Genomic DNA, 24,162 nt, shown 5'->3' on the forward strand with positions numbered 1-24,162 from the left:
GTCTTATACACAGAAGAAATATGGTATTTAAATAACCACACCTTGCGTGTCTTACACCCGTTTTACAGAATGGACAAACAAGAGGCCGAAAGACAAAGCCAGCTCAGCCCATCTTACATTTTACCAAAGGAATGGTGACGATGATGATGAGAATCGTATTTTAGAACTGCAGAGCTGGAAGGGACCCGGTGAGTCATCCAGTCCAGCCCCTGCCAAAGGGGGCCCATTGGGGGAATCGAACTCTTGACCGCTGGCTCCGCAGAGACACCAAAACCACGGAGAGATCTTGAGCAAACCTCCCTCGTTCCCAGCCCTCACCCCAGGTAAGGCTCACCTGACTGGCCCAAGGCAAGTTCCGCCTCTCGCATTTTGGCCAACCGCAGTCTTTGAGGGTGGGGGGTGGGAGAGAAAGAGAAACATCTGTCAGCCAAAACAGAAAAGGCCCTCCTTCCTGCCCTCTAGTGGCGCCTCTGGCTGGACTACTGCAAAGCACTGTCTCCGGGGCTGCCCTTGAAGATAGTTCAGAAGCATCAGCTGGTGGAGAAGGCAGCTCCCCATAGAAAGAGGCCAGGAGACCACAGCAAAACAAGGCCAACCATTACGACTGTGCTTCCAGATTCAAAGCGCTGGCTGTCATCTATTATACAGCTTGAGGCCACATTATCTGGCACTTATACGAACTCGTGCTCCCAGCTTCCTGATATGTCAGGGGGAATCCCTCTCATGGATCAGTCTTGAGAAAGAGGGACTTTATGCTAGATTCCCTGCAGAAGTGCAGCCGGGTCCTTCGCTGACACCTTTTTCTATAACAGACTGAAGACCCCTGTGGTCTGAATCTGCTTTTAATCAAATCCATGAATTATCCAGCCTTTGATCTGCAGAGGAAAATTTACAAAACACCTGGCTGCTGTTTGCTGCTTGGGTTGAATATTATGCTTCATATAATTGTTAGTAGTTTACTTTTATAACTGCTGGGAGTTTGGTTTTGCTTCATTGTGCACGCTGCAAACAAAGCCAGTGGGGCTTTCAGCTTGGGCAAATCACATATCAAGATGCAAAATAAATAAAACTCTAGTGTTAACTTCCATCCTCCTTCTCTTCCTTATCTATATGGTCAATTTTCCTTGCAGGCTGAAATGAACACAAGAGGTGAAACCCTTGTGGGTAAAATTTTCATTCTCAAACCTTCCTCTTCCCCCTTCCTTCATCCCTCCCTCCCTCCATCTCTTCCTTCCTTCCTTTTCCTTCCTTCCTTCCTTCCTTTTCCTTCCTTCCTTCCTTCCTTCCTTCCTTCCTTTTCCTTCCTTCCTTCCTTCCTTCCTTCCTTCCTTCCTCCCTCCCTTCCTTTCCTTCCTTCCTTTCCTTTCCTCCCTCCCTCCCTCCCTCCCTCCCTTCCTTCCTTCCTTCCTTCCTTCCTTCCTTCCTTCCTTCCTTCCTTCCTTCCTTCCTTCCTTCCTTCCTTCCTTCCTTCCTTCCTTCCTTCCTTTTCCTTCCTTCCTTCCTTCCTTCCTTCCTTCCTTCCTTCCTTCCTTCCTTCCTTCCTTCCTTCCTTCCTTCCTTCCTCCCTCCCTCCCTCCCTCCCTTCCTTTCCTTCCTTCCTTTCCTTCCTCCCTCCCTCCCTCCCTCCCTTCCTTCCTTCCTTCCTTCCTTCCTTCCTTCCTTCCTTCCTTCCTTCCTTCCTTCCTTCCTTCCTTCCTTCCTTCCTTCCTTCCTTCCTTCCTTTTCCTTCCTTCCTTCCTTCCTTCCTTCCTTCCTTCCTTCCTTCCTCCCTCCCTCCCTCCCTCCCTCCCTTTCCTTCCTTTCCTTCCTCCCTTCCTTCCTTTCCTTCCTTCCTTCCTTCCTTCCTTCCTTCCTTCCTTCCTTCCTTCCTTCCTTCCTTCCTTCCTTTTCTCTCCTACTTTTCCTTCCTTCCTTCCTCTCCTACTTTCCTTCCTCTCCTACTTTCCTTCCTCTCCTTCCTTCCTTCCTTCCTTCCTTCCTTCCTTCCTTCCTTCCTTCCTTCCTTCCTTCCTTCCTTCCTTCCTTCCTTCCTTCCTTCTTCTCTCCCTCTTTTTCCCTCCCAGAATCCCCCTCTTCCCCGTTGGCCCCTCTCCCAGAATCCTCCCCTTCTCTCCCAGTCTCTAAAAGGGGCACAACCCACACCCGATGGCCAGCCGGGAGCTTTCCGATCGAGGACGGCTGGGTCGCCAGGGCAGGCGGGGAAGAAAGACGGGAGCTCGGCTTACAAGGTCACAATGTCCGCGTTGGCCAAATCGATCGCGATGCTGAGGGGGTCCTTCCCATCCGCGTCGACGGCGTTCATGTTGGCGCCCCGTTTGAGGAAGAGGCAGGCCAGCCTAGAAAGAGTGGGAGGAAAGCGTCTCTCCTGAACAGCTGCTTTCATGAAACTGGCAACGGCTACAACCGCTTCTATTTAAGTGGCTTGGTATACCTATCAGTAGCAACATTTGGACGACGACCCTTAAAGGTTGACCCTCTGGTGTAAATCCTTACATTGCAGTCCAAGACAGTCAGAATGACATCTCTCCCCTTCCTTCCTCTGCTGGAAGAACAGGGTACGGGTCTGCTCAATCCACCCAAAAGTGTCTTGTCAGGCCACCGAGCGGGTGTCTCTCTGTTCCGGTGGAACAACACAAATCGCACAAGATCCTCCGCTAGCCCAGGAGCTGAGTCCTCACAGGGCTCTTTTGGGACTCTAGCGATTCAGGTCTTGCAAGGCCATGCTAAGCTAAGGTCTCCATGACCTGAGTGGCTAGATCGCATGCGACGGGTTGCAATGTTAACATGGCTCTCCTGGGTTCAAAATCAGCTCTTTTGGGCCATCGGTTAGCCGGCAGAAAGGATCCAGGGTTTGGTCTTCATGCCGGGGTGGGTGGGTGGAGGGGGGTCGCCAAGACCCCTCCCTTCTGATATCCTGCACAGCCACTACCAGCCCGTGTAAACCAGGCATCTTGAACCTTTACAGACACCTTCAGACCAGAAATGTTTTGAAAGACCTCACTTCTTAATCATTTCTTTTCTTAGGCATTTATACGTAGTCGTGTTGCCACGAAAGGCTCTACTTAGGGCAGGCTGGGACCTCCCGACCCACCAGGTTCTGAAAAAAAGAGGCCTGCACCAGACTGAACGAGGTGGATCAATATCCAGAAGGGGTATAAAGCAAATTTATTCTGTTCAGGTTCATCTAACCACCTGTACTTCTGGTATGCATATACTGTTTAAACCAGAGTTTAGATTATTATTTTTCTCTCCTTACTACATTTAGCCTCCTTGGGTTCCATTTAAGGAGAAACGTGGGACAGATAAACAAGCAAACCAACAAACTAACAAACTTTAATGTATTCTCAAAGGCTTTCATGGCCAGGAATCGATCGTGGTTGTATTTTTGGGGGGCTGCTCAACCAGAACATGGCTAAACAGCCCGAAAAACCTACAACAACCAAACTTACTTTACTCTATTTTATGATCGCCTCTCTGGCCTAGGACCTCTCTGGGTGGTTTACAACAGACAGCAGCAACAACATAATTAAAATTGCAACCTGACATACTACGAGGCCCCTATCCCAGAATTCTGGGGAGTTTTTTCTTTAAAAAACACGAACTTTCCCCAGTGCTTTCCAGGATATATGAGTGCTAAAAGGCAATTGCATTTTTAAAAACATTTTTAAAATAAAGTTATTCCAAACATATCTTAAAGAAAGTAATCAGCCGTACCCTGTGAAGCCCAAGACGGTGGCATGGTGGAGGGGGCCTCTCCCCCGGCTGTCCGGCTGGTTGACGTTGGCACCGTTTTGAAGCAAGAATTCGCAGGCCAGCAAAGAATTCTGGGGGAAACCAAGAACATGGGATTCGTTAGTTCGAAGGGGGAGTTCGAGACCCCCAGAAGCCTCTTTCTCCCCCATTTTCTGGAACCAAGCTGCCAACTCACCGCCGTGACTGCCTGAACCAAAGGGGTGCGGCTCTCGTAAGCCACGTTCACCCAGTTGACGTCTGCCCCATGAGCCAAAGCGTCTGCCATGGTGGGCAAGCTGGGAGGTGCGCCAGCCGCATGGTACAACAGGGCTCCTGGATGGAGATTCTGCAAGTCTTCAGCAGGAGGGGAGGCAATGGGCGTCACGCCTTCCCTTGACCCTGAGGCGCAGAGACAGACAGAGACGGCATTATGCCAAAGCTGCCCCAAACACAGGTTAGCTATTGCCACAACTCCGGCCCTGGCGAAAGCGTCTGGAGGGCTTGGACTACAAATCCCATCATTCCTGGTGCAGTCTCCGGGGATGGTGGGAGTTGTATTCTAATCCCCACAGAATCTGTCTTTCTGCACTGCGTGGAGGCACCCAGAACACGTGAAGGAATAGGCTGTACCTCTAGTGTCATTCACAAATATATATCTTTAGGGCTTCCCTTTTGTAAATAAAAAGAATTTCACACACTTTCCTGGGCCTTTGGGCGGCAGGGGGGAAGAAGAGAGGAGGAGGAGGAGGAAAACATGAAGACTTTTTTAAAAAAAACATGGACTTGAGAAAGCGAAGCAACCAAGACCATCTTTACCAAGAAGGGCTATCTCAGCGCTCTTCACGTGCTCAGTGGTACCCTCCCCAACTCTGCCTGGCCTTTATCATCATTTTATGGGCCTTAAGCCTGGAGCACAAAGGATAAGATTTCTGGGGTTCCAACTGACCGGATCCATCACAAGCAAACCCTAAGCCCAGCCGGTCTGAAGAGGCTGATCCAGACTCACAAATTCACTCAAACGAAAAGCATTAGAAAGACTGCAGTTCCTCTAAGACGTACCTGGGACAGGACTCGAGCGACCTGGCGCATTACCTGTCAGGAGAGGGAAGGAGACAGGTAAGAACACGGCACTTTCCTGTATGAAATTATCATGTGTTTTATATTGCCTCTTTGGTCTAATGGCTTATTAGTCCTTTTCCCCCTATAATTACCGTTTTTATTCCTGTTCTCAATAGGTGAGAAGAAAAATGGGACGGACTCAAGAGGATGATAAACCAAGAATTACTGAACTTGGACCCCAAGCCCTCCTTTTCTGGTTCCCAACTCGGCCGCTGAGGCTCTCCAGAGTTTGCCTGGCTTACGACTCCCATCAGCCCCAGACAGCCGTGAGAGCGTATGAGAAGCGCCACCCAAATAACAGCAGAGTGGCCATAATCCTCCTTTAAGGCAGCATCTGCTTTCCTCGCACCCACCGCCTGATGCCTCTGGAAAGCTGACAAAGGTAGTTCTCAGAAGGAGAGGATGGGTTGCAAACCTAGAAGTTCCCCAAAGCCGGAAAACACCACCTTTGTGGGTCTATCTGTAATCCCACTTGAAAGGCATCTCTGCCACTAATCTTCATGGATTCTTGTGGTGGTGAGTTCCACCGGGTAATGGTGGTGAGGCTGGCTCAGATTTCCCCACTTCCATTGATTCACCTTCTCACCCTGGATCGGAAGACAACTTTCTCCTGAAGATCATCTCTCATGCCCCTAGATGGCAAAGGTTTGCTCTGCTCCACCTTATAGTCAGCTAACATTCAGATCTGCAGCTTGCTGGAAGCGGAGATGGAGAGGCTCTCTACCTCCTCCACCAACCCAAACATTTCCCCCCTAAAATCCACCCGCCCCACCCCCCATTTTATACACCCTGCCTTTGAGAAGAGACCAAACTTTTTCTCTCCGTACCCAGACTCCTCCGGGTCTGAGATGGAGGCTTTGGTTTGGGGAAGAGTTTGGGCGGCTTCTCAGACCCCCGGATATCCCCGCTCCAATTTGGTCGCAGCCCAGCCTTGGGAAACTTAGTGATGAACTTCTTTTCCACATATTTGGCCCGGATCCAGGCCTCTTTCTCTGCCCTGGGGAGAAAAAAACAAAAACAAAATCTAGAATCACAGAATAATAAGAGTTGGAAGGGGCTTATAAGGCCCATCGAGTCCCATCCACCTGTTCACTCTACAGCAAGCTCAGTTTCTGATTCAAATGTTGCTTTTCGCATGCTCAGAGGCACTCAGTACATGGCTGGGATGACTTCCAGAAGAGAGAAAGAGAAATTTCATCATGCTCTTGGGACCTGGGTGGTATGTAACGGTATACAGTCGTGCCCCGCTGGACAATTACCCCGCTCTACGACAAATCCGCGTTACGTTGACATTTTTGCAATCACAAAACGATGTTTTAAATGGGGGAATTCTGCTTAGCGATGATTAGTTCCCTGCTTCGGGAACCGATTTTCACTTTACAACGATCAGCAAAGAGCTGATCACCGGGTTTCAAAATGGCCGCCGGCTGAAGAAAATCGCCCCCCGCTGTTTTCTAGGACGGATTCCTTGCTTTACAGGCACCGAAAATGGCCGCCATATGGAGGATCTTCGCTGGATGAGCAGGTATTCAGCCCATTGGAATGCATTGAACAGTTTTCAATCCATTTCAATGGGTTTTTTTAATTTCGTTTGATGATGTTTTCGCTCTACAGCGATTTCCCTGGAACGAATTAACATCGTTAAGCGAGGCACCACTGTATAGAAAAAGGGCCACGGCGCAGGTGAGTCTCGCTGGTGACATCTAGAGGACAAAGCCTGCAACAGCCGCCCTCTCAACCGAGCCCAGTGCAACAGCGCCACCCACTGGGCAGGTGTGGGAACAAAACCAGAAACACAGAAAACTTGCCCACTGTTAGCAAAGGTGGAAGAGGTTGGGTTAAAAGCAAATCAAGAATGGACATTTGCTGTCAAGGGTGGAGCCAGCTTGGAGTGCTTTAAAAAAAGCAGGAAAGGATGGTTTACCTTGAACAGCCAGGCTGTGGCCGTTTCCGGTTCATCTCCTCAACTCGAGCCTCGTATATCTGGTTAATGACACGGTTCCCCAGTTCACACATCAGCTGCAACAGACGGAAGAGAGCGACTGAGAGGTATCATTTTTTTTCTAACTTCATCTCTTCTCTGCATGGGTGCGTGTGCACTCATTAAACAATAAAAGTGACGTGGTTTTTTGGACCGTGGTTTCTAAAATATATCCCATAATATTGGATGGGTGATACTGGGAGTTGCAGTTTAAAAAAACAAACTTTTCACAGCTCTAGATGAGCCACATATCCAGAGCTCTGGCAGATAAGGTCTGTCAGTTTGAGTTCCACTCAATTTTTAAATTTTCACACCCTTCAGTTTGCCAAGCTTGTTCCTCAGTGATAATTTCTGCATATCTTGTAAACATTGCTTTTGATATTAGCATTTTTTTCTGTGCAATTTCCCTTTATCTATCGATCTATCAAATTTATTTTGCATTGATATCTATCTATCTATCTATCTATCTATCTATCTATCTATCTATCTATCTATCTATCTATCTATCTATCTATCTATCTATCTATCTATCTATCTATCTATCTATCTATCTGCATTGATATCTATCTATCTATCTATCTATCTATCTATCTATCTATCTATCTATCTATCTATCTATCTATCTATCTATCTATCTATCTATCTATCTATCTATCTATCTATCTATCTATCTATCTATCTATCTATCTATCTATCTGCCTGCCTGCCTGCCTGCCTGCCTGTCTGTCTGTCTGTCTGTCTCCGTCTGTGTATTCTTGCATGCAGTTTCCCTTATATAATCTTTTGTGTTGCAAACATATTTTAAATAAACAAAATAATATTTTCACTGATGTACACATTTTCACCGATCCTGGGCCTGCTCGCCCTAAAAGAAGGGCTTTTGCAGCCACTTATTCACTGGAGAGTAAAGTACACTCAAATCAATTCAACGTTCAAAGTGTATCTTGGTTTTGGCTGGGAAGTGGAATGATATTTAGTTTGCCATCAGCTGCAACGCCCTCTTCAGCTCATGGGGCTGGAAGACATTGGTTCACTGACAAGACAAAATTATCTGGATAACTATCATCCCCCCCCCATCAGCTTATCCGCCCCCTTTACCTTCACAAGCTCAGGTTCCCAGGAGTCCAGCGTCAGCGACCGCACTTTTGAAAAATGGACACCGAGGCTCCTGTGTGGGAGGATACAGAAGTGGAGAGGTTCCTATGAAGAAGCTTTCAAAAATGATCTGAAGTAAATGTAATTGGGAGATGTTGTTTGTTACACCAGTGAAATAGCTTTGTTCCTACTGATTTCATCAACTGCGGGGGGGGGGGGGGGACCAGGAAAGGAAGCCAGAACCAAATGTAACCTCGCCCCTCCGTTGTTAAAAGTCGGACGACACACTTTTTGAAAAGTTTTTATCCTAGAGCTATAATTGCACTTAACAAGGAACTTAAGAATCACCAGCAGTGAGTTGTTGGACTGTATGACTATGACTTGGTCTCTTCTGTTGTATGTGGTATGGATACTATGAGCTCTTGGGTGTGGTTTTGGGACTTAAGGATTGTTATGAGTGTCTGTGTGTGTGTGTGTTTTGGTCTGGTCTCTGAGTGTTCTTTGTGAATTTTGTTGTATGTGTATATGGTGTATATACATTCAATGATAATAAATTGAAATTGAATTGAAATTGAATTGAAATTAAATTGAAATTGAATTGAAATCGAAATTGTTACAAAAATAATAACTCACTGCACGCCACTCCTTTGCCTGCAATGTATTATTTCCAAGCTCTGGATCCTACCCCTCCTTCAACCAACCTGGGGCCTTCTCAATGTGTCCAACCACAGCTTCCATCATCCTCACCCAGGCTTGGGGAGCAGCTGTACCTTTCTTTTAAGGTGCCCCCCATCTGCTTCCTCCTCGTGGAGAAGGGAAACGCTGAAGCGAAAGCAAAGGGCCCAGCGAGGTTGGCTCCTCGTCCTCCCTCCCTCTCGTCCCGGGTGCCGCTGGGGCCAAGTCACCTGTGGATGCCGGAGCACTCGATGCAAAGGGTGATCCCCAGGTTGATGCTGGCCCACTCGGGGGCCGGTTCCCGGCAGTCGCAGCACTGGGCGTTGCCTTCCAGCCGCTGCACCTGGTCCAAGACGTGCTTGTCCACGCCGCCCCGCAGCCTGCGACCGGACGGTGACTGCAGCTTGGCAGCGACGAGGGATGTGGTGCGTTCCAGGGGCTGGAAGGAAGCAGAACCAAGGTCTGGAAACACAGCACGCTGGTTCAGGAATCATTCACCCAGCAATGCCATCTCCACCTTGAGCATCACTGGTCGGTTTCATCTGACAACCAACAAATAAGTCAAGTTTCATCCCCTTAAGAATGGGGACAAAGGATGCCATAGGTGCTGGCTAACAATGCTGAAATCTCAGAAAATGCAGGAGGCCACAGGAGCTTGGCTTCCAGAGTGAAATGGGGGTGAAATGAACAGCCATGGTATTATGGAGGAAATAAGCCATATGCAAAATTTCTCAGTCTAAGACCCTAAAGAAGGCTGACCACCGAAGAATCAACGCTTTTGAACTGTGGTGCTGGAGGGGACTCTTGAGAGTCCCCTGGACTGCAAGGAGAACAAACCTATCCATTCTAAAGGAAATCAACCCTGAGTGTTCACTGGAAGGATCGAGGCTCCAAGACTTTGGCTGTCTCATGAGAAGACTCCTTGGAAAAGACCTTGATGTTAGGAAAGTGTGAAGGCAAGAGGAGAAGGGGACGACAGAGGAGGAGATGGATGGACAGTGTCATCGAAGCGACCAAAATGAATTTGACCCAACTCCGGGAGGCTGTGGAAGACAGGAGGGCCTGGCCTGCTCTGGTCCACGGGGTCACGAAGAGTCGGACATGACTTAACGACTAAACAACAAAGTCAAGCTGAAAGCTGCCACATGCTGGGAAACACTTTCCCTGGCAGCCACCGGTTGCATGAGAAGGAGAGGACACCATCATCCTGGGGGGTAGGAGCATCTCCTTCAGACCCCAACATTTCCACGTTCTACCTCGGCACCTCCAGCTGTCAAGCAACCACAGGTAAGAGCTTTCCAGAGCTGGGGGAAGGTTAGATTTGGGGACTACAAGTCCCAAAATCCCCTGGTGAGCTGGGGATGGGATTTGCAATCCAGTGCCTTAGGAACTCTAAGTTGCTTGGGGGGGGGGTGATTTCCAGAAACAGACATCTCTGATGAGCAATCCTTTCCAATGGTCGTAGCAGGATGCCCATCGACCGAATTTCATCTTCCCGGCACCATTTTTTATTTTAGTTTATTTATTCTATTTATATCCCTCCTATCTGGACGATATGACCACTCACATCATCCTCAGTAGATTCAAAACTGGCCGGTGATCAGTAAGAGGATGTAGACCAACTTTTTAGAAATCATTCACTCATTAGCATCTTTTGAAAGGAATCCACCCCGATGCAATATTGAACAAGTACCTTGCGTTATCTACAGCTTTGCGCTTTGCATTACACTGAACGAATAAAACTTTCTGATTAATGCGTATGGCACGGTTCTTTGAAAATGTCTCTCAAATACACCTCTGAAATGTGACTTAAAAGGGAGTTTCGAAGTAACCAGAAAACAAGGTTTGTTGCAAGAATAATGTAAATTTCATCTTAATCCTTATCATTGTTTTGAAACATAACTTCATTACATATCTTTGTTGCTCAAAATGGCAACATGTAACGCTCTTAACTCTGCAAACCACACGAATCCTCAGCCCTATGCTGTCCCTGGTATTCGGAGCGAGCAAACTGTTATCTTAAAAAGCATTCCGCTCATTCCCAAGGCAAAAATACATGCTGTCGGAGTGTTTTTCTAAGTTCTTGAAGGCTTCTATTTTTTTTTCCTGTTAGAAAAAAAGTTTTTCCAGTGGGGATGGGGGAAGAAAGGAGTGTGGGAGTGTATTCTAGTTTTCTTTTCTCATTTCCCCATCCCGGCGGCTTTCAAGCAGATCTCCCATACCCAAGTTGGGGTGGAAGAGACACAAGCAGGGCTCAGAGACCTTATAACCTGGCCTTTAAAGGTAAGTTTCCGGTTGGTATCGAGGTCTCAGCACTCTGGCGAGATCCGTCCGTACCTGCCCTGAGAACTCCAGCCGGTCCTCGCTGTAAGCTGACGCGATGCTATTTTGGACGGCGCACACCCAGGCTTGCTGGTGCCTCTCCGAGTCCGCTTGGAGAAGGCAGCTTCTGCCAGAGAGACAGAACGACAGGGCCCCAGTTCAGGGCAAAGAAGGGAAGAAAAAACGTCTCCTTCGTCCCAAGTTTTCCTCAAACCCACCGACAACAAGCCAAAATACGGGGATGCCCATTTTTACGAAAGCACCAACAGGGCCGTGCTATAGACACAACCCCCCACTCTAGGCACCAGACTGACGCCTTGAAACCCTTGCTTTTTGCCTTCCAGAAATCCCCAGCCAGCTTTTAAAGGGCTGCCGTCCCTTAAAGTCATATCCTAAGCTCTGTTCTGAAAACTGCCCGGAAGGGGTGGGGAGACCGCCGTCCCTGCCAAGATGGGGAGGGTGAGGCACACTCACTTGGAGGGCGACACCACCTCGAAGCAGAAGCGCCGCTCATGATCCGGGCAGGGTTTGACGGTGCACAGGCGGAGATCTTCCACCACCACCGTCACCGCATCCTGGAGACAAAATGGAAACAAAAGGTTCAGATCCGTGACGGACCTCCCGGGCCCCCCCGATTCTCAGCCTTAAACCGGCAAGGCCAACTCCAAACCATACAGGGCTTTGTGGCCTTTCACTTTGACATGTTTTGGTAACCAATGGTAGCAAGATGATCATGAAAGCTCCTGGACAACTCCGCATTTGAGGTCTCTATCTCTGGAGCCAGACATTGGGAGCTCGATTCCCCCCCCCCCCAGGGGCGGGACTGGATGATCCATCAGGTCCCTTCCATCTCTGCAGTTCTCGGATGATTATTATAAGAAGGTCAGTCTAGAACTCCCCACTGGGAGTGGTGTCCGAAAAACTCTAGAGGACACCGGACAAGGCTTTATTTGGGGAAGCACAAAGCAGAAGACTTGTGAGCAAAATCAACCCAAAGCTTTCCCCTTCTATCTAAACCTTCGGCCACACCTTGCGTACGTCTGAGTTTTACTCCATCCTTCCTTAAAAAAAAAAAAGAAAAAGAAAAGATCATGTCACTGCTCCCCCCAAACCTATCTCCTCACCTTGGCCTTTTTCTGGTAGACCAGCTGGTTGCTCTGGATAGAAAACCAACGCCTGTAATTAAAAAACAACGACACAGAGATTGTTATGAAGGAGTTAAAATCTGCCACAGTGGAGGGAGGAGAGGCAAAGAGGAGAGGCGGAAGAGCTTGGCGGCCACAAGAATTCCAATCGTCCCAAACGTGAAGGTTGGAAACTCTAATCTGAACAAGCCCAGCATCGGTAAGCCAACAACAAACCACGGTTTCCAATCATGGTTTGTGACTGGCTAACTAGCATAGGCATCCTTCAGTCTCGAGAGACTATGGTAACATGCTCTGAATCGAGGAGTGTCCTCTCCAGAGCATGAAGCCCAGGTAAGGTAATATGGAGGATAGGCTGTTACCCAAGCAGCAGATCCCCGCTCTCCACATTGCTGAAATGGTCCAATGGAAAGGCAAGAGCCAATACAACTGGTTCCAGCAATGTCGCAGGAGTTGGCAGAACGACACATGCTGCCTTCAGGACTCCAGCTCCAGATTTTGCCTCGAGGTTAACTCCTGAAGCCTTTTCCATGAGTGGATATAGCCACAAGGCAGTGGAGGTTTGAAATTGGAGTTTTCCTTCTGGCTAGTTAGCCAGGAGAAGGACTGGCTAACTAGCCATCATTCAAAAGGCAAAGAGCCTTGCAGAACCCTGAAGACTAAGATGGTTTCTTTGGCATCCACTTTTGTGGAAAGCAGCCCACAACGCATCGGGAGAAGAGGACTTCTTTCAATCAAGGTTTGCGACAAACAAGATTAAACCTGGAATGGCAGCCGGTCCTTGGTTTAGTTTCTCAGTGGGGGCCCCTGAAGCAGGACATTCCAGAAAAGAGCAAGGGAGAAACTGATCAGAAAGGGAGGAGGATGGACAGTGGTTTGTGTGCTCACCTGAGGAACGCAGAAAAATAGGCCAGGGCTTAGGAACTTGGACTCCGATGGGCTGAAAAATCTTTTATACCAAACAATCTGAATGATGAAGACCGAACAAGCCATCTCTCTACCTTGCCCTCTTCTAGCTTTGAGTGAAGGGGAAAGAGGGTGATATAAAAGCATTTAGGAGACTCGGAACAGGCTTCGCTCACCGGCTCCACGTTTTGAAGGCATTACTGGCCCGTTTATACAGATACCCCTCCATCACCACTCCACCTGGCTCTGTTCGGACTTCGGGGCCAAAGTCTTCTTGCGAGAGGTCCTGCGAAAAGGCGAGACGAGACAAAGACCCAGCTCAAGATACAGTGAGCAGCAGCAGCAGCAACAAGAAAACGATCATCTCCCGAAAGTCGAGCAAAAAACAGAACCATCTCAATCTCCTCTTTGGGGGTTTTTTGGCTCAAGCTCCGCCCCATTGCTGATGAGCTCCTCCCCTCTCCTCTAGGCCCCTCCCCCTGCTGCTCTCTCCTATTGCCATGAAACCCTTAGAGCCGCTCTCCCCAGGACACACACACACACACACACACACACACAGAGAGAGAGACTTTCATTCATTCATTCTCAAGCTCTCATCACGCAGGAGCAAATTTGGAAGACCAGGGTGATGACTAACCTCACAGGCAGGTTGCTGGATCAATTCCCGTGACCCCAAAAAATTAAAAAGAAGGAGAAAAGACGCTTTACCTTCTGCTTGACCACCGTGTGTCTCTGCTCCATGTCCCGTTTCTCTCGGGCGGCCTCCAGGACCAACTGATGGAGCTGGGGGTGGGGGGGGGGAGAGAAGAATGAAAAAAAAAAAGGGAGCAAGAGGGAGTGAGGCCAGACGCCTGGGTTCTTTTCCGTTCAGCGGGACAAAAAAGGCACATAAACTCTGCTGATGGGGTGAGTTCCCCACCCCACTCAAAACAGCTGATATTTGATATTTTTCCCTTCCAAAAAAAAAAAAAAAAAAGGCTGGGAAAGCCACCAAGGACAATTTGGACCTCCCCCCCCCCACTGCCCCACCGCCTCTGAGTCAAAACACAAATCAGGGGTCATTTCGCAGGGAAGGGTGTCGCTGCAGGCAGGAAACGGCTGGGGAAGATTTGAACCCGGACGCTTTGGCTTACACCGCACAAATGCAACGTCAACGGGATTACAGAAAGGAGGAAGCTGCCCACCCACCCACCTGGACAAAAACTGAAGGTCAAGGAGATCTGGGGCCACAGAACCACCCCCTCTGCCCCATATCTCCAGCCACCCTACTGTTATTTTGCCCATCCTTTTGGGGTATGGGTGTGCCAAAGCTCCCTTGAGAATTCTGGGTTGAAAAACCTGGGAAAATCTGAATTTTAAAAGAAGCCATATTTGATGCCCTCCAGATCTTGTCCACCTATAACTCATCTCCTCCTCACAATGATACCCAGAATGATGGAGTGTTGGAAATCAGGAGATTTGGGCTCCGATCCCTGCTCGGCCATGGGAACTCACAGGGCAGGTTTGCACGGGTAAAACCATTCCTTAAATATCTCACTTTCCTTAAAAAGGCTTATTAAGGTCCCTATAAGTTGGTTTGCACTTGTTGGCACACATACAGCACCTCTCGTCATAACATTTTTAAGTTTCAAAAACTGTGTTGCTTTTTTACCAGTTCATTCAAATAAGTTTACCTATGGCAAATATGTTAAGAACAGGATTCCCCTTGAAACGTGAAACATTTTGGACTAAATGATCTTCCTCAGGAGCGAAACCAGAACAAAAATCAAAAAACAGCTTTAGGACACACACCAAAAAATGTTTGAAGCACAGTTGGAAACCCAGTTCAAAAAAAAAATAAAAAATAAAAGGGGGGTTGACCCTGAATTACTAGGAACAACATTCACCATTCTGGCCTTTACATCGTATCAGAACATTTTATTGGTGGATGGATTATATGGCCACACAGATATCACGGCCACTTCCTTGAGAAACGACCACCCAGCCTCTGGTTAAACATTCCCAATGCAGAACTGCTTGCCACTTCTTGAGGCAGTCTGTACCACTGGTGAAAAGCCCCTGATCTTTGGAAGTTTCTCCTAAAGTTTAGCCAATCATTTATTCATTTATTTATTTATTTATTTATTTATTTATTTATTTATTTATTTATTTATTTATTTATTCATTCATTCATTCATTCATTCATTCATTCATTCATTCATTCATTCATTCAACCTATTTTTACCCCGCCTTTCTCCTTTAAAAAATACCCGAGGGGGCTTACATCATTAAAAGACAACATTCAAAGCTAAAAACTGTCCATTTACAAATGCTGAAAAGGAACAAACAAGAAAGGATAAACACAAGCAATACTAAAAACGCAGCCAAAGCAGTAAAGGCACAACAATCTGTATAAAATCCCATGCAGGCAACCAGTCATGGTGAGAAGAGAAAGGTATTGGCTTGCTTGCGGAAGGAGAGCAAAGACGGGGCCAGACTGGCCTCCAGTGGCAGGGAGTTCCAGAGTCTTGGAGCAGCAACAGAGAAGACCCTCTCCTGTGTCCCCATCAAACACGTCTTTGAAAGTGGCAGGACCGAGAGAAGGGCCTCTCCTGATGAACACTTGAGCAGGTTCACCGAGGGAGGCACGGCCCTGGAATAATCCACCCGTTATGTCTAGCCCTAACATCAACAGACGGTAAATTTGCTCCATCTCCTGCACAGCAGCCTTTTTAAGGTTTTTTTGAGCTCCGGGACCACAACCCCCCCATCCGTCTTCTCTCCCCCCCAGGCCGAACACGGTCGCCTTCCTCAACGCCTTCCGGCTGGACTTGATCCCCAGAAAGATCGCCATCCCGGAGAACCACCTGCGGGCATGCGCTCCCGTTTGCCAATGCCCTTCTTAATACGGTTGAATCTGGACGCTGAATCCCTGCATCCTGTTTGTCTGACCCTTTTTGCTCTCCTGGCAGCCGGGCCCGTTCCCTCCCCTTTGGCTTCCTCCCTCCTCATGGCTACTACCAAGCAGAAGGGACAGTATCAGATCCCGCATTTCCTCCGTGGCCCTGTTCCAATGTATCCTCCACACACACACACACACACACACACACACACACACACACACGCGTCCATTTCTGCTCACCTGCCCTGCCAGGTCTTTGCGATACTGCTCCAGCTGTTTTGCCACCAGGAACCCTTGTTCCAGGTAGGAGGCCTGGCCTTCCATCAAAGTCAACATCTGGGAAGATTAAAAAACAGCTGCACTGAAGAAGTGGCACCTTTGGGGCTGCTTATTTAAACAATCTGGGAGTCAAGATTCATTGGGGCTGGGAAGGGCTGCAGCTAAAGTCTAAAACTGTTCAAAGCTATAGTTAAAGGAGAAAAACTCTGGACATGCTCGGGCGCGCTCTTTGTTTTGATTTCTCATGTTCTCAGTCTGAGCTGGAGCACTGGAAGGAGGTTCGGCTGAAACCAAGATGGCTTGAAGCCATGAGGAGCGAAGGCTGGGTACCCCGAAACTGACCTCCTATAAGCCCATAGCCTGGAAACCTCATATCAAAGGTCGGCAACCCCAACATACAAACCACACTGCATGGAGACAGAGGGAAAATTCTCCCTTGGCGCCGAACAACGTCTTCCATCTCAAAGCTTGGAAAAGGCACTAGAAATCCCCACATGCCCCAGATAGCCTTGGCCACGGGCAGTATAAAAGGGTTTTAAAAAAAAGTAGAACTAGAAGTGGATTCCCAGTCCCTCCCAGTTTCACTTTGGGTGGGCTTCTGCAGCCTACAGTGGTCCTTGGGTGTCCCAAACAGCCTTTTTTGGGGGGGCTCAAAGTGCGTGAAATAGCTCAGCTGGCTGGCCCTGTGAACAGAAACACGCCTCTGAGACATTAGGAATGTTATCGCCACTGACTCCAATTTGGCTGGTGTAGCGGACCCCTTCCGGGGTTTTACTCTGAACTTTACAGGTGTTCTCCCAAGCAGTTAACCTGTTTTTAGGAACAGGTTTCAACACTTCTGATAATGCCTATAAATGGCTGGACTCAAAACCAGGAGTGGATTCACAAACACACTCAGAAATTGGCACCGCCCTGATTCCATGTACAGTGGTGCCTCGCAAGACAATGTTAACTTGTTCCACGAAAATCGCTGTTAAGTGAAAACATCGTCTTGCGAAATGCGTTTTCCCATTGAAATGCATTGAAAACCTGATAATCCGTTCCAATGGGAACGGATTGTCATCGTAAAGCGAAAATCGCCATAGGAAACATTGTTAAGCGAAACGCGTTTCCCAAGCAAAGACAGCCGTCTAACGAAACAGTGACCATTAAAAGACCCGTCTAGCAAAGCAAGACCAAGCTGTCAAAAACATCGTAAAGTGAAAAACAGGAGCCTAAAATTTAATCGTCCTGCGATGTAAGGTCCCTAACATCGTAAACCGAAAATCGCCCATAGGAAACATCGTTATACGAAGCGCAAGATCACTCCGAAAACCTCATTGTAAAGTGAATTCGTCATTATGTGAAGCAATCATCTAGCAAAGCACCACTGTATTAAAATTTCCCATCTGGTGAAAACCAAACCACTTCCATGGACTGATTGAACGGGGCCAAACCAGAGTACTAAGCCAGGGGGGGTCCACATAGAACCACCCTCTGAAAAGGACTCACAAATTTCAGGATCTCCGACTTCTTCTTAGACTGAATGACGTTGATCTGAAAGATGGAAAGGAAAAAAACAACCATGGGTTCCTTCTGGGAATTCCGTCCTTCTATGCCACCACCATACTCCCCATGGAAGAAAACCCAGAGGGTCCCTCCAGTCATCTCCCTCTACCTTCTGGAAATTCACTCGGCTGTACGACTCTCCTTAGAACAGCCAGGAGAATCCAGGCGTCCGAGCCGCCCAGTCGCCTACCTGTAGCACATAGTCGAGCGCTCGGGCGCAGAATGAGGTGCGCGATGCCTTCAGGGCAACCATCGCTTCTTCGGCCTCGTGGTGGCGCCGGCGAGGCACTTCAGCATTGTGGTGCAAAGCACTGGCTAGAGTTTCACTGCCCCGTTCAAACTCCTTCCGGGCCTCCTTGAAATGTTTCATGTCCCTAAAACACAGTTGTGGGGGCGGGGGGGGGGAGAACGTTGAGCCTTCAACCAACCTACGCATCTCGACCCAGTTGGCGGAAATAAATCACCTACAGCAAGATCTCGGTTTTTACACCAAAAATATTTTTTGTGCAAAATATTTACATCAAATATTTACACGAAAAATATTCTTTCTAGAAACCTGCGCTGGGGTCTTGCTCCAAATACCACGATTGGTGTGTACCGGCTTAGGGTTATTTCAGAGTTAGGAAAAGGTGTGGCAAAACAAGGTGGGGGGGGCGGGACACCAAAATGAGGAAGCAGCAGCAGATCGACTCAATGAGGAAAAGCGCCAAGCACAGGAAGGATGCCCAAGCCGTGCGTTGATCCAGAGAACACCAGATGCATGGTGCGCCTCGGCATGTCTGCCAGATTGAGCCTTCTTTGAGACAAGCTCAAGGTATAAAGATCCATATTCAAGATCAAGTGATCAGTCTGGATGATGAAATCCACCAGGATCCACTGGTTTAAGAATGGCAGGAGGGCATGGAAGATCGCCTCCGGAGATGGGCACGAACCGGTTCGTCGCAGTTCATCCAGGCGGCCGCAGCGCTGGCTCCATCAGCCCCTCGCCAGGCCCGGCCTCTGTGAACATCAGCTGATCTGCCAATCCCGGCAGTAGCTCAGGCTTCTCTGCCCCGCCCTCTGGGCTGATCTGCCACTCAAGCGGAAAGGGCGGGGCCGAGAAGTCTGTGCTCTTGCTTGTGACTGGGAGATCAACTGAGGAGGCGGGGGAAAAAGCCAGCAAGCTGGGTCTGGCAAGGGGCTGATTGGCTGAGGAGGCGGGGAAGAGGAGCCGCAGCCCCTGTACTCCTCCCTTTAAGAAACAGGGGCGAACTGGTTCGTGCCCATCTCTAATCCCCTCTGCCACTCAGACAGAGGCTGAGTAAATGGGGACCCCCGCTGGTCCGACCCCACCTTAGTTTTGCCCCCAAAGCGTCCTTCCAGAGACGCCTCCCCTCACAACGCATCATCCTGCTGCCCTCAAAGGTTAGGGACTCCAGCTTCCAGGACCCCCCCCCCGTCAAGCTGCCCCAGGGCAAAGGGTTGTGGGTGTTGTAGTCGCTCACTCAACTCTTTCACGAGGCTGTGGAGCTGATTCTTCAGCGACTGTTGGGTCACATCCAGCAGCTCCTACGGCAAAAAAAAAAACAGAGATGGGCGTCGTGGAGAGGGAATCGCCAGAGGGGAAGCCCCCGAAAGGGCTCAGGAAAGGCAGGAAGAAAAAAGAGGCAAAAATCATTCTCAAAGGCAGGGAAGCAAACAGAAAGCACCTTCCCTATTTGGAGGCACGGGGGGGGGGGGGGGAGAGAATGCTAAGAGTTCCTGGTGCTTTCCATGAGGTTTTTGTGTGTGTGGGGGGGGAACAGAATAGCTTGACAAAGGAAAAGTGGGTCCTGCAGAAAAGGATACCTGAAATGGGAACTCAAGTTGTCTGTCAGGTCAGATTTAAGTCGCACCCGCAACTCAACTTGGGTGTTGTCTCCCCCTCCCGGCCCAAAGACTTAGACTGGACTCAGAACCCATCCACCCCTCCTTTTGGGGGGGGGGGAGAGGTGTTTTTTTTTTTTTTAAAGCAAAACAGAAATTGAAAAAAAGGCAAAACGGAGGGGGGGAGGGCACCTGAAAAGCTCCCTTTTACATTTTTTTTAATGTGAGCTTTCGTGGACAAATCCACCTCATCGGATTGTTTTTAATAGGGATTCATGCTCGGGGCTCGGCCCCAAAGACCCGCCAGCATCCCCGGAGGGCTCCAGAGCAACAGGCACCTCCATCTATTTTATATATATATATATATATATCTGTTTTAAATTTTGTGTTGTAAGCCGCCTTGAGGGGTTGCAATGACCAGATAGGCGGGGTATAAATGGAACGAACAAACGAAGGAACGAACAAACAAACAAACAAACAAACAAACAAACAAATCCAGCACCCACAATGAAAGTGGAAGGAAACCAAAAGGAAAGGGGGGGGAGGTAGAGACAGAGCGGCTTCAGATCGTAGAAACAAAACGGAGGGATCCAGATTCTTATTTCCCAAAGTGTTTTAATTGCACACAAAGACCCCTTTGCCCACAACAGCAGCACAAACACAGGTAGATTCTGGAGGGTGGGCAGACTTGCATTTCTGGATGATGAATTCCAGGTATTGCTATCCAAAAATACACAAACCCGGCCACCGTCCGGTAGGGCCTTCCACCCACCCACCCACCCCAGATTATGTCTCTCCGTCCCTCCCATCCGTCCTTGCTTGATTCCTCCCTCGTCCGGGATCAGATCTCCTTCCTACGTCCCCGGAAAGGATGGCGTGACTGAGGGGGTCTCCCAGGAAAGAGAAAAGCAGAAAACCCGGAAGCTCCGAAACGGGCCACGCCACTCACCTCGTGCCTGTCGATCATTTGGGTCAGGCTCTCCGAGAATTTTTCTAAGCACTCCTAGAAAGTGGGAGGGAGAAAAAGCAAGCAAGAGGATTTGTGAGAGGTCATCTGGGGATGATTCGCACCCAGACCCGGAACCAAAATGCCCCGTCCCCAGTTTACTAAAGAGCTAAGACAGCAAATGTGGGGATCTCTTTTTTTAAAAAGAAAACATGATCTTACTAGACCTCAAGGTCTGTTTCAGAAACAGCAACCACAAAAAAAAAAAAAAAAAAAAAAAAAAGACAATGAGTATCTCCTACTTATTCTCTCTTCCCGGTTTCTCCCTGGTTTTAGGTTTTTTTAAAATTACAATTAAAGCCTTGATTTTTTAAAAAATAAATAAACCTGAAGCCCCAGGATCTGTTGTAAAAAAAGTTTTTTTAAAAAATCGCAGGTCACTAACTCTCCTGCTCTATATATTTCAAGCAAAGTTTCAAGTAACTAACTCATAATCGGTTGCAGAGTCATTTCTGAGAGTATCCAAGTAACAATTATTGAAGATGGAAATTGACCTGACTTTCCTTTTTTTCCCCTCCGACGTCCACAGACGTCTATATGGCAGTCAAGACGCACCTCAGAATCAGCCCTCGGTTTGTCCAAAGGGAGTCGGGGAGCCTTTAGGTCTGGCTTGTAGGCACAAAATTTCCCACCCAAAATTGCAACCTTTCATCTCTCTCTGCTCAAACCTACCTTGCAGGTGGGGGAGATCCATGCATATAGAGCTGAGCTTCCTGGGGGAAATATAAGATCGCCATCAGACGATCGAACATTTTACTATAGGCTCCCCCTTCTGATATCTTTTTAAAGAAGCTTCTTCAAGCATTTTTATTCTAGCAGGCTTTTCAGAATCAGCCGAATTGAGATCCGTGAAAGTATCAGCCTTTTTATATTAATTGCTGCCTGTTTGATTTGTTTTTAGTTTGAATCCTTGTTTTTTTTTTTAATTTGGAGCACTTTGTTATACTATGTCTATGTTTGTTGTGCTGTGAACCATACGGAGTGAATGCCGGTCAGAGGGGAGATACATAAAAATTGAATGCGTGAATAATTTAAGCTACAACACCAAGCACGTCAGAGTTTAGCTCCCAGCTTTTAGAAGATCGAGGAATCAGAAAGTTGCCCCCCCTCCCAGGAAATGAATTCTTCCAGGTCCTGATCATGATACAGTATTAACAAAGCAAAGAAACGGCCACGTGGGAGTGACCGGGCTGCTCCCACCTGCCATGGGTGCTCACGGGCAAAAAGCAACCTGCACATGCTCAGAGGCACCCCTAAAGCAAAGCCTTGGCCCTCAAAACAAGTTCTGGTGTGGAGAAGCAGCTTCCCTAAAGCCTCCATCCTCAGTTCCTCCACTCCTAATTTTTGCCCTGAGATGAAACCCCACCATTGGAATACTCATTTCTGTTTAGGCTGGTTGGGAAATCTCTCTGAAGTCTCCATCTCTCTCTCTCTCTCTCTCTCTCTCTCTTCCTGCAAATACAGACGGGGCCGGTGAGACCAGCTGCAACCGGCCGAGATCCGGGATGCTCCAGGACCACCTCTCCTCCCACCACCTCCTCGGCTGGAGGCGGCATCTCTCTTGGCATGGCGCCCGGCTTCTTCCCACCCTCTCCCCAGACCTTTTCGCCCTCCGTGCGCTCAGCGGCCCCACCGGGCACAGACTTACGCTCATCATGGGGTCCCCCGGAGAATGGTGGGAGAGCTCCTGGACCCCCCACACGAAGGTCTTGCTGTGGGCACAGTACTGGCGTCCGGACTCCAGCATGGTGGTGCATAGCTTCAAGAGCTGGCGGGGAGAGGGGGAGGAGAGGAGGGCAAAGAGAGGGGCGTGAGAGCCTGGCATCAGCTTTGGACCTCCAGACAAGGTAGGCCAGTTGCCGTCCGCTGGGAAAATCTGGGCTGCGGTGGCCACCCTTCGGCCCCACAGGCTCGGCAGGCTGCAGCGGATGGGAATGGCAGTCTGACCATATTCCGGGACATCCACGCTGCTCATCCCCAGATCTCATCCTAATTTAAGGGGCGCCTCTTCCACACCCCTGAACCGTGAACCTCTTCCCCTTCCTCGTTGCCTTCCTCTTCTCTGAAATCCCACGGGCACCATACCACATTCTCACCCGACCAACTCTGGAGCTTGTAAAAATTACGTTGGGGCACTACAATGCCCAGAATCCAGTAACTCCCCCCCCCCCAAATTCTTGTTTAAGTCACAGAATCCTAGAGCTGGAAGGGGGCCTTTGAGGCCATCCAGTCCAACCCCTGTGCTCAAGACAGGAATCCAAATCAAAGCAGATCAGACAGGGGGTGGTCTAGGTTGCTCTTGAAGGCCTCTCCAAGTGCTGAAGCGCTCACCACCTCCCGAGGTGATGGGTTCCATTGTCCTACTGCTCTAACAGTTAAGAAGTTTTTCCTGATAGTCAGCCAAAATCTGGCTTCCTGTCGCTTGAGCCCATGGTCACCTCTCCTGCCCTTTGCGATGATGGAGGACAGATCCTGCCCCTCCTCTCTAGGAGAGTCTTTCAAGTCTTTGAAAAGGGTTACCATGTAGCCAAATTTAATATTTATCACTTTATTAGATTTTTTAAAAAAAAAAAATACAACCCTTCAACCAAAGAACTCTGGGTGGCACGCGTAGGTTGCACAAGCCAGGCCCACAAGGTCGTAAATTTATTTCGCAACAACCCTGTAAACTAGACGAGGCCGAGAGACAGCCACCGGCCTCCACGAGGGCCACCCAGTCAGCTCGGTGGCTGAAAAGAAGGTTCAAAACCAGCTCTCCCCGGGAAGCACCTTGTTCTAGCAGCGGCACCGCTAAGGCTTTCACCCTCCACCAACCTCACAGGGTTGTTTTTGAGGGAAACCCGGAAGGTTGGGGGGGGGGAGGCTGGGGAGAGAACCACGAAAATTGCCTTGAGTTCTTTGGAGGGAAAAAAAAGGTAGAATAAATCCATGCACTTCTCTCCATTTCTCCACCGCCCTGCATTCATCCGATCCTCCTCGTCCTCTGGCATAATCATGAGTTTAGAGGCTTAAAAGCCAACGTGGGCTCCAGAAAGCGAGCCCACCCACCCACCGGAAACGGGAAGGCTTTGACCTGCTCCCGAGTACTTTGGACTATGGTTCCCATGTTTCCTCACCAGCAGCCCTGTGGGGTTGGGGCAGATGGGAGTGGCAGTCCAAAACAAAAGCGATGCTTTGCCAAACACTCGGAGAGACACAGCTCAGATCTTCCGTTCTTGATGGCCACCGGGAAGGGGGGGGGGCAAGCCACCCAAAACTTGATGCCAAGAGTCGACCTTCAAGGCGATGGAGAAAGCCTGACCCCACTCAAATGCTTCCCCCGCCCCACCCCGCCGGTCTTACCTTCTCCAGTTGGGTTTCCAACACAGACACCTCCGTTTCCACTGTCTCTATGGCAGCCCTAAAGGGTTCGGGGCAAGGGGATCAGGAGAGACAAAAGGGACCAGGTGAGGTTGGGGGGGGCCAGGAGACTGGAAAAGGGAAATCCACGCCAGGAGACTGGTCCGTGGCCCTTCTTGCCACCACCAGCTCACTCCCGTGCAACCGGAGGGGGGGGGGAATCAGCCCCAAAAGAGAGCAAGGGTTCCTGGACCTTTAAGGCCAGCGCACAAGAGAGACTGCCAGCAGG

At 49.0% G+C, this 24,162-nt stretch overlaps 1 protein-coding gene across 1 annotated transcript in view; it reads right to left on the bottom strand.

The window, feature by feature from the left end:
* The window catches only part of ACAP1 (ArfGAP with coiled-coil, ankyrin repeat and PH domains 1), a 30,042-nt gene that overhangs the window by 1,237 nt on the left and 4,643 nt on the right, over positions 1-24,162 (bottom strand). The window contains exons 2-22 of the mRNA XM_072977191.2: positions 23,877-23,934; positions 22,183-22,302; positions 20,478-20,531; positions 19,173-19,231; positions 17,874-18,057; positions 17,627-17,671; positions 16,097-16,192; positions 13,684-13,758; positions 13,152-13,261; positions 12,049-12,100; positions 11,399-11,499; positions 10,940-11,051; positions 8,833-9,041; positions 7,931-8,000; positions 6,776-6,870; positions 5,679-5,848; positions 4,792-4,824; positions 3,929-4,131; positions 3,715-3,824; positions 2,226-2,336; positions 335-384 (exon numbers count right to left, since the gene is read on the bottom strand). Of these exons, the coding sequence (XP_072833292.2) occupies positions 335-384; positions 2,226-2,336; positions 3,715-3,824; positions 3,929-4,131; positions 4,792-4,824; positions 5,679-5,848; positions 6,776-6,870; positions 7,931-8,000; positions 8,833-9,041; positions 10,940-11,051; positions 11,399-11,499; positions 12,049-12,100; positions 13,152-13,261; positions 13,684-13,758; positions 16,097-16,192; positions 17,627-17,671; positions 17,874-18,057; positions 19,173-19,231; positions 20,478-20,531; positions 22,183-22,302; positions 23,877-23,934 (2,117 nt within the window). The remainder of the gene's footprint in view (positions 1-334; positions 385-2,225; positions 2,337-3,714; positions 3,825-3,928; positions 4,132-4,791; positions 4,825-5,678; positions 5,849-6,775; positions 6,871-7,930; positions 8,001-8,832; positions 9,042-10,939; positions 11,052-11,398; positions 11,500-12,048; positions 12,101-13,151; positions 13,262-13,683; positions 13,759-16,096; positions 16,193-17,626; positions 17,672-17,873; positions 18,058-19,172; positions 19,232-20,477; positions 20,532-22,182; positions 22,303-23,876; positions 23,935-24,162) is intronic.

This window comes from Pogona vitticeps, chromosome 6, assembly GCF_051106095.1.
Source record: "Pogona vitticeps strain Pit_001003342236 chromosome 6, PviZW2.1, whole genome shotgun sequence".
Taxonomy (NCBI): domain Eukaryota; kingdom Metazoa; phylum Chordata; class Lepidosauria; order Squamata; family Agamidae; genus Pogona; species Pogona vitticeps.